Below are 9,997 nucleotides of genomic sequence, written 5' to 3'. Positions count from 1 at the left end.
GAGAGAGAGAGAGAGAGAGAGAGAGAGAGAGAGAGAGAGAGAGAGAGAGAAAGAATATGAATGCTCTTCAGGTTAGTTGAGGAAGTTCACTATTACTAGTCCTTACAGCTACTTCTACTTAAGTAGTTGGTGTGTTTACCACTTACAAGGTATTTTTTTTAAAGCGTAATTAGACTGCTTCTGAGATTCTTAAAGATTATATCATGATGGAGACAGGCTTTTCCAAGCATCTCTAATTCACAGGGATAGTCTCAAAGCCTGGACTTACACTAATTTAGACAATAAGAAGAGGGAGTAAGCTTGTATGTTGTTAAGTAGGAAAAATATATTTTTGAAGGATTAATTGAACATGTCAGTTCTTTTCCTGTGAGGATAAATTCTTTTTGACTAGAACAGGAGACAGTTAACTTCTGAAAAGCATCAAGACTGATGATTTTCTCTGTACAGCATTGACCTGGAAGCTCAGCCATTCAGACTAATAAATCAGGCAATTTATATTTAATCATTAACTAACTCCTGAGCTGAACAGCTGTTCAAAATTAGAAATGGGTCACCCCAGCCAGGATGACATTACAGGCAATCTATAATGCATTAGAATAAAATTATAGTGATTTTTAACTGTCCGGAAATTTATTATAGGACAAGTTCCAACTCTTAAACCCTTGTTAGCCAGTGTCAGTAATGATTTATGCTGCAGGGGTGGTGGAATGAAATTATTGACGCTCTCAACAGCCAATAAGTCTGTGTTTAGTAAATCTTCAAGTCCAGGGGTGTTTTGGAGAATGAGGTAGGTAAACTTTATTATCATTTACAAAGCAACAGCACAGATGGGGGCTAGATGAGCAGAGGCAACCTGAGTGAACCGAATGTATTATCTGTGGTTGAGAAAGGAGAGTAATGAATACTGAAAAGAGGACTAAGAGCTGTACTTCCTATCTTTAACAGTATGGCTGGGATAGTAATAGAGAGCATTACCTGCTCTGGGACACACAACCACGAGTGTCCCAGATGCTCTTACAAGCAGCTCCGGGTCTGGGACATATCTACGCACGTTCTTATGGTTTGCAGGAAGCTGACATTGTAGTTTTGGTGTCATCTGTCAGTTATGTTTCCTGTGGCCTTTTTTTTTTTTTTTTCCTGAAAGGAAGAGAGAATCGTAGAATTAATTCTCTTCCCTTATCCTATGAAGTTTCTGGTTATTTGGCTCCTATTAATTTTCATGTCCCTAGAATATTATATTAATTTTCAACATGCCTCAAAATGGGGTGAATTAGTGAACTACCCTGCAGCTCAGGCAATCCATACATATTTATCAAAGCTTTATACAAATCCAATATTAAGGGCTCTACATACTTAACCTGTAAATCAGATTTTAAATGACCAGCCCACTAAATAGAAGGAGTTCAACCCAGCTTCTGAGCATGTTGTCACTGAGGCCAGCTAGGTCCTGATTCCCATCATTTAACATGGCTCAGAGCTCCCTCCACTGATTTAATGATTATACTAGAAAAATGGCCTGAATTTGGTTACTACTAGAACCATTCTTTAATTAACAGAATTCAGAACAAGTGGTTATTTAAGCTTTATGTTTTAATTAATTAACATGAATGATGTTTGGCAATTTTCTTTGTCCAGTCAGTCCATAGCCAATATATTAAAAAAAAAAAAAATGTTGCTTTAGGCGATACAGTGCTGTTGACTAAAAAATCGGGGGGACANACGCCACGGGAAAGGCAGGGCACAAGGGAATGGAAATCTACCCAGCACATGCGCAGCTGCCTTGTTTGTTTGTTAGAGCACAGGACATCAGCGCTATCTTGTAATGGCGAATGTGAGGGCGGCTCCCCACAAAGACTAGCCAGGTAACATCTGGAATCCTTTCGGTTGAGCGTGACGTTACACAGCCATGAGAACGTCAGCACTGGAGAGTCTAAAGTGGAAGTGTAGCAAATTGGAGGCCAGGCAGCACTGCATAGTGAGATTGTTTGTTTGTTTGTTTTAAACATAAAATCCTAACATCACTCACTTGCAGCAGCTCTATTCTCCCAGAGGGACAGGGAAGCAATTGATTGACCCATTAAGAGGGCCCCCATCATGATTAAAGAGTTAGTACCACCGAGAAACCAAGATGTGAATGAATGAGCTCATGTCGTGTGATGCTGAACTTGGCTGGAGAGAGAGGGAGAACTGTGTGGTGATGATGGGTTTCAGACATGAAAATGATTATAGCAGTTGCTCCACCCAGTTCCACTCTTTTCCCCTAGAGATGGTGCAGGAGGCCATAGCCCTGAACTGTGTTGTCAGGTAATTGCATTAAGCGTTTGCAAGTTGATGCTCACCCTGTAATTACATATGGGTAATTTTATCCTTCAGTCAGAGAAGATTCGATGGGGTCAGTCCATTAAGTCCTTTGAAACTCAAGAGAAGACACTGTGTGGAGATGTGCTGCTCACAGCAGCATTTGTGTCTTATATTGGGTCCTTCACAAGACAGTATCGCCAGGAACTGGTGGACTGCAAGTGGATACCATTTCTTCAGCAGGTGAGGCCCATTCTTCACTCTGTTCACTTTGCAACAGGAAAGTGTTGCAAAGGAAATCCATCAGTGACCACTGTATGTATGGCAGGGTACCTAGTACCTCTGTAATGACATCTCTAACATCTTGTTCTGTTTATCTCATTTTTATGATGGTTTGTACCTGGAGATGAAAAGAATATTGACTCGTGGTTAGAGGGTGCATTTTATAAGACAATAGGAAGCAAAGTCAGAGTATTAGGTTATTGAACATCATGCAGCATTTTGTTTTCTTACTAATATTGATATTTATTAAGGATTTTCAAGATTACTTTCAAATTAAAGTGCAGCATTTGTAAAATGACATTTTTAAAAAAGCTTAGCATACATTTGGACCATGAAGGTCATAGACAACAAAGAATCAAAGAGCTGAAATATTTTCTCCTATGCATGGTTGAGAAAACATTGGAGCAAAAGTTTTAGACAATTCCCACCACAAAGCAGGCAGTCAGCCCACCTGACGCGCAGGCTACCGTTTTCTTGTGACACCACACTTGTGACTGATATAAGTTGGCCCCAGTCTACTTACCCTTTACTAGCATGTCAAAACATCTTCAACCTTCTGTGTGTTAGTGTCCCAAGGTAACTGCACATCAGGGTTTACAGTAGCTCTTCTCACAACTACAAATATGCCAATGGAAATGAAAGGAAATCAGTGTTTTCGAGGAAGCTCATCAGTAGAGGCACATAATTCATCATTTTCATGGAAAAATCCCATTGTAACTAAATTATTTCACATATCTATAATCTCAAAACTTGCTTTAAATTGAAGACTTCTTACGTGAGATTATGTGTGTTACTCTCTAAATTTCAAAGTTGGCCTTTAAGTATCAAGGATCTGATTAAGTATGAGTCGGTCTGATGATTTTACCCAGTTCTTAGCTTCTAAAGTGGTCACTATCTGTTTCTCCTCTTATCTTTTTATCTTCTTCATCCTGTTTTCTCCACGCTTGACTCTTCTTGTGGTTGTCCAGGTCATCCTGGGGCTACTGTATACTGGTAGACCCTGTTAAATGTTTCTCTCTACATTCACCGTTAGTAGTAAAGAATTGCCATTCTCCTAGAATGATGAGAAAATTCACTGCTAACATGAAAGCTATTGAGTATTGTCTTCCTGGTATAACTGCTCACTCGTGCTGAGGTATAAACTTCTGTGCCAAATCAGTTTATGTTTTCTATACTACAAATTGCCTTTTCTATATCAGTTTTAAAACTGGTCTTTAACTGCTAGTCTAAAGTCACTTGTGCCTCTAGAAATTCCATATCAGTTGGTTTTTTTTTTATTTATTTAATTCAAAACCTGAGAGTCTATGAAAAAATAAACTGTTTTGAGGAGATCGTAAGATTCTATAATTAACTAACTTGTCCAAGTTGAGCTCTTAAATATGTGACCGAAGCAAAATTACAATTTCCATGTAATATATGCTAACAAGTATTAATTTCCACAGAAGGCCTGTTTAGCTGTGACCTGAAGATCCTCCCCCAGGAAACCCCATGTGATTTTCAGTCACCACAGCTCTGTATCTATCCTTAGTGTTTTGTAAGTCACCATACAAACAGAGACAGACTTTATATTGGCCAGCTTCTTCTGCTCATCTCTGGGCAGAGCTAAACTAAAGGATGCTACTCCATAGTTTGTGAGAAAAAAATGAGATTCTGCTGAGAGGAGAGACTCTCCTGTCTCCACAGGACCCAGCAAAACATGCTGCGTAAATGTAACAAGTTCTTGTCCTTGTGGAACCAAGCATGGCCATTTCTCAGCTGCTTACCACACTTCCCTCCATATTCAGTGGCAATGAGATGGGAACTCACATCCTGGATGTGTGCAGTGGCCATGGCAGGGTGGCCATGGCAGGGTGGTCATGGCAGGGTGGCCATGGAGGGTGGCTATGGCAGGGTGGTCATGGCAGGGTGGCCATGGAGGGTGGCTATGGCAGGGTGGCCATGGCAGGGTGGCTATGGCAGGGTGGCCATGGCAGGGTGGCCATGACAGGGTGGCTATGGCAGGGTGGTGGTAGTTGTGGGAACAGAAGATGATGTGATCATCAATACTACTGTTTAACTGAGTTTTTTCCTAGCAGTTCCTGTGTTTCTCTTCAGTGTGTAGGAGCTCTGTGTGTCTGTGGTATCTCTTGCCTTTCTTTGGATTGTCAGTTTGCCTGAAGGATATCCTAGGCCACAATCGGTTCCACAAACCAATTATCAAGTATGATTTGTGGAAATTATAAATCTGTAAAACAAGCATGTCATTTATTGATGACCTAGACATTGGTAGGGTAACCTTGGAAGAAACTCTCCTCTGAACATTGAGAATTAGTTGTCCTCAAATGTTCTCAGAAAGGCACATAGATTGAGCAATACATATTATTTTAATATGTATTATTACTTACTATATATTTAATTTATATTACTATATATGTTATATGTAAGTAGTCTAAATGTATCAGTCATGGCTTATTTAATGAATAAACTCAATTTGATTCAAGTTAGAACGCCAAGGAAAATTGTGTTTTCACTTGACTCAATGATTGATTGTACAGTTTGTTGCAGGATATGCTTTTAAGGACAGCCAAGATAATTTTAAAATAGAACCATGATACCCTTGTCTTTCAAGACATTAAAATATATCCTAAAACTATGGAATTACAACCAAGTCCTTCTGTAGGGGACACAGAAAGCTAGAATAGACCAGTGCTCAAAAGCATGCAAGGATAAGAGTTATTTGACATCTGTAACATGAGTGTAGAAACACAGCTAATCTATCCTTGACCATTGTTTAGGCTCATATACGCTGCCTTCTGTGTGAATCCTTAGAGGGCCAACCTTTCCTGCACACTCCTGGTCACTCTAGACAAGCTTTTATCCCAACATTTGCCTGTCAGAGTTTGTGTACAGTACTCAGGTTTGCCATTTTCCTTGAGTTTGCCTGTTGGCAGCGCTCCACAGACTTGGCTGTGCCTCCTGACATCGATGCTTTCTTCACTTGGCTGGAAAACGCCACCCTCTCTGATCTTACTTTGCTGGTCAGTTCTTGACTCTCCCAGCCCCACCCCCATGCTCCAAGCTGTTAATATTGACATCCAGGGCTTCCACCTGCAACCCCTTCCTTTTCCACTCACACCATCTTTATAACTTATCCAGGCTTTACATACCATCCTTTTGTTGCTGACCCCCCAATGTGTGCCTCCAGCCCAGACTATATAGTCCCTGTACTTGAATGTCTGAAAGTTGCCTCAGATGTGGTATGATCTCCTGATTTGCCCACAGAACCCCCTCCACTCAGCCTTTCCTGTGTTTAATGGCAACTCCCTGCTGTCACCTCCATGTTTCCTTTCATGTCACATCTACACCAAATCCATCCAGGAAGCTGTATATACTGAGAGTCGAGTGTTTTCTGCCACGTCTGGTACTGCCGTGCTGGCCCAAGCCATCATGTTCTCTTAGATTGCTGTAAGAACCCACAAACACCTTTCTACAAGTCTAGGATATGTCGTCTGTCCCTTAATGTGCCTCTGAATAGATCACCCTGTCTGAGCTTTCACAAATGAGTGTCCATTTTCTCCTTAAATCCCTTGAATGATTCGCCATTCAATGATTCAGAACAAAATCCAAATACCCTCCAAAGCTTCAGACTTTTACAGGCTGTTGATTGTTTCACTGCATCTCAGTCTGATTTCCTTCCTCTTCTGCTCTTGACTTGACATCCACTTCATAAATGTTCCAAGTAGTTCAACCTCAGGCCTTTGCACTGCCTTCCTCCTCTGCCTAGGATTATCTTCTCTGAGGACATCCTGTGTCTCCAGCCACCAACTCCTCTTTCAGTTAAGCTTATCCAGCACTAGAGAGGATGGATAACCCATCCCCCAGTATGACTCTCTCCTTTGGCGCAGCTCTTGCTTGCTTGTTTGTTTTGCAGTGCTAGGAAGCAAACCCAGAAGCACATCAGGTAGTTTATGAGTCTGAATGTTAGAAGTGAAAGGGAAATGTAGATGAACTGATGCATCATTCTATCATTCTGATATGGGGGTGTGATGTGTCTCCTGTAATTCTGTCATATAGATGACATAACACAGAGGAGTGGAGGTGGATGACAGAGCTTACAAGGGTATGTGTTCTAATCCTCCGTTTCCCATCAGGAACAGTGGGTTGACCTTTATCTTGGCATAGGATGTCCCCAAGGGAACGGAAGTCCTTATTTAGCATGACTATAGTCGTTATAATAAAGTTTGCTTCGAGGTCTAAGCATGACATAAGAAGACAGGGATGCTGAATCCAGTCAAGCACAAAGTTTTCAGGCAGATAGTCAAAAGTATAAAAAGCAGGTAGTTCATGGAACTGGCCGAAGAAAATTAAAGCCATATTTTAGGCTAGCTGGAAACCTGAGTTTAGCTGAAAGTAGATAAAATATAGTAAGATAAATCAAAATTAAATATACAACTACAATTATGACTTAATAACCCTACCCATGAATATATGCCCCAAAGAAATTAAAGCAGAGATTCTAGAATATGTTTGTATGCTCAGATACCCAGGAACATTGCTAATAACAAACCAAGAGATGGAAGAAATCCAGGGACAGGTGAATGGATTTTTTTCATGTGGCATAGACATAGAATAGAATACTATTCAACATAAAACAGGAAATCTGAAGCATGGATAAGTCTAGCAGACATAACTCTGACTGAAATGATGCAGGCATAAGAACAAACCCTGTATGAATCTACTTGTGAGAGGCAGAGAATTCAGATTCATAATGACAGACACTGAAGTGGTAGATGCTGGAGCTGGCATGGAAGGGATGGGGGAATGTTCTGAATAGATATGAGATTCAGTTTGGGAGGATGAGAAAGGTCTATAGATGGAGGTGGGTGATAGCCCCATGATACCATGAGTACTTATTGCTACTGGGCTATGGGTATTTAAAAAGCAATATGTATGTTGTGTATAATTTGCCATAAGAAAGAAAACCCATGGTGAGGCAACAGCCTGGATGTGCTAAGGCTGTTAAGGTATAAAGAGGGAAGAGAGGTTCAGAATCAGAGAGCTGGATTTGAAATGTCAAATGAGTTGTAAGATAGTTTCATGTGTACTAAGATCAAGAACAGTAACTGCAATCCTACACTTAAGATGGTGATGTCACGCATGGGGAGAGACGATTACCTAAAGAGGAAGATACATATGATCTTCTTGTTCCCACATGCCCCCCCCCCCGGATGCTAGGATGGACAGAGAGGAGGTTTCTTCTATGCATTCAGGTACTTGAGACTTAATAGCAAAACTTGGAAAGCCAATAGGGACCAGAGGGAAGTAATCAGCCAGGTGAAATGATACAGAGAAGACTGTACATCCGGACCATGTCAGCCTCTGAGCTAGTGTTTCAGCTAAGGATGGAGGGGCGGTGGTCCAGGTGGCCTTCAGAGAAGAATGGCCACCCCTGCCCATACCCCTTTTTCAGTACTCAGAATATGAAGTGTCTCCACTTAAGAAAACCCTTAAGTGGAGTTAGCTCCTAGGCATGCTTCTCTGGCACACATGGTGAATAAAGCTACAAAGAAGAAAAACTGTTTAAATGTATTAATGCCAGTTGGAGCTGCCATTGGGCTAAAGAGGCAAAGCCTATTGACAGATTTGTTTAAGATCCCATTTGACTGTAATAGACAGACAGCCCGGGTTTGAAAGCTGCTGGGCTTGGGGAAGGCAGGTTTGCACTAAAACAAGAGGATGGGAGAGCAAGGCTGAGATTCTAAAGAAAACATAGGAAAGACTGTCAGAAAAAAAAAAAAAAATGCAGCAAGAGGCAATAGGTTCCGAGGCCCAGGACGGGCTTTATCCCTGAAAGGTTACCTAATCTTGCTCATTTTGGTGACAGTGCTGTGATTTCAGCAAACTGCACAGACTTGATTAACCCACTCCAGAAAGGGAGGCAAGGTGGATGCAGTTAATAAAATGGTTCCTGAATTCACAGCTGACAGGATTCTGAAAGGTCTGTGTTCAGTCAGGTTCACAATGCAAGATGCATCTGGCTTTGAGCAGTCTTTGGAGATTTCACATGTGTTCCCGACTTCATTTTCTCTTGGCTTTGGGCTCATTTTCTTGTCTACCACAATCAGCCCTTCTCCTCTGTCATGCTGCTAGCTGATCCCATTCAACTTTGATTTCAAAGGTTTCCATCCCAATAGCAGAAGGGCTGGACTTGATTGCCATGTTGACAGACGATGCTACAATTGCCACCTGGAATAACGAAGGGCTACCCAGCGACAGGATGTCAACTGAAAATGCCACCATTCTAACTCACTGCGAGCGCTGGCCCCTGATGATCGATCCCCAGCAACAGGGAATTAAGTGGATCAAGAATAAGTATGGGCCTGACCTGAAAGTCACACACTTAGGCCAGAAAGGGTATGTGGGTGTTACCTGCAGGGAAGTGGGTCTGATCTGGATAAAGCCTCGACCTTCTACCACTTTACAGCATCACAGCTTGGTCCCACTTGTCGATTTGCTAGCTCATATGTCCTATAAAGCATTTCTGTTGAAAGACATTCATGTTAGACAGCATCCAATTAGTTGAAGGGAAAAAATATTGTATCTGAGATTGAAAATGCATGAATTCCCTGGGCTAAGGATGGAAATGCAATGCCTTCCTTCTGTGGAGTGCGGGGGTATATGGTCACATTAGAGTCATGCCTGTAGGCTAATGATTACAGTCACAGCTCTGAATATATTCTTTGCCTAGGGAGGATGCTGCCATGGTTACGGGTTCCCTCTCTGGATGCCTGATCCTCTAGGCTAGCTTTAGTGGTCATTTTTGAAAGCTGAGTCTGCTTAGGTGCCATGTCATTGTACCCCATAACAGTGAGGTCTCAGCAACCGGATGCTGTGAACTCTGGTTGGCCTTAATTCAGAGTTGAATGTATTCTTTTTGGACCTCCTGCCTTGAGCCTTCACCTTTCTTTTTTGTATGTAGTAAACTCCAGAGTTTCTGCAGCTTTGAGACACAGTCCTTGCCTATCTCAAACATTACTTTGATTAGGGAGAGATTGTTTTTGGAGAGCAGGCATGAGATAAGTAATAGTTTGCCACTTTGTGAAACTTAAAGGTAGAGAAGCCGAGGACTGTGAAGGTAGCTGCCAGTAGTCTTTGCCCTGAAAGCATGAGGACTTGAGGTCAGTCTCCAGCAAAATCGAAATATGAATTGAAATCCCAGCACTGGGAAGATGGAGTCATGTGCATCTTGGGGACTTCTGCAGCAAGTACAGTCACAAACAGTAAGGCAGATAACTCCTGAGAAACAATACTGAAAGTTAGCCTTTGCCCCCCCCCCACAAACACACACACACTCCCTCTCTCTCCCTCCCCCCTTCTCTCTCTCTCTCTCTCTCTCTCTCTCTCTCTCTCTCTCTCTCTCACACACACACACACACAC

General features: G+C 41.9%; 1 protein-coding gene across 1 annotated transcript in view; it reads left to right on the top strand.

Annotated features, from left to right (window-relative positions):
- Positions 1–9,997, top strand: part of Dnah11 (dynein axonemal heavy chain 11) — a 302,790-nt gene that overhangs the window by 216,747 nt on the left and 76,046 nt on the right. Inside the window, exons 63-64 of the mRNA XM_021201453.2 lie at positions 2,374–2,541; positions 8,738–8,973. Coding sequence (XP_021057112.1) covers positions 2,374–2,541; positions 8,738–8,973 — 404 coding nt within the window. The remainder of the gene's footprint in view (positions 1–2,373; positions 2,542–8,737; positions 8,974–9,997) is intronic.

This window comes from Mus pahari, chromosome 7 (assembly GCF_900095145.1).
Source record: "Mus pahari chromosome 7, PAHARI_EIJ_v1.1, whole genome shotgun sequence".
Lineage (NCBI taxonomy): Eukaryota > Metazoa > Chordata > Mammalia > Rodentia > Muridae > Mus > Mus pahari.
This window is presented reverse-complemented; position numbering and strand designations above follow the sequence as displayed.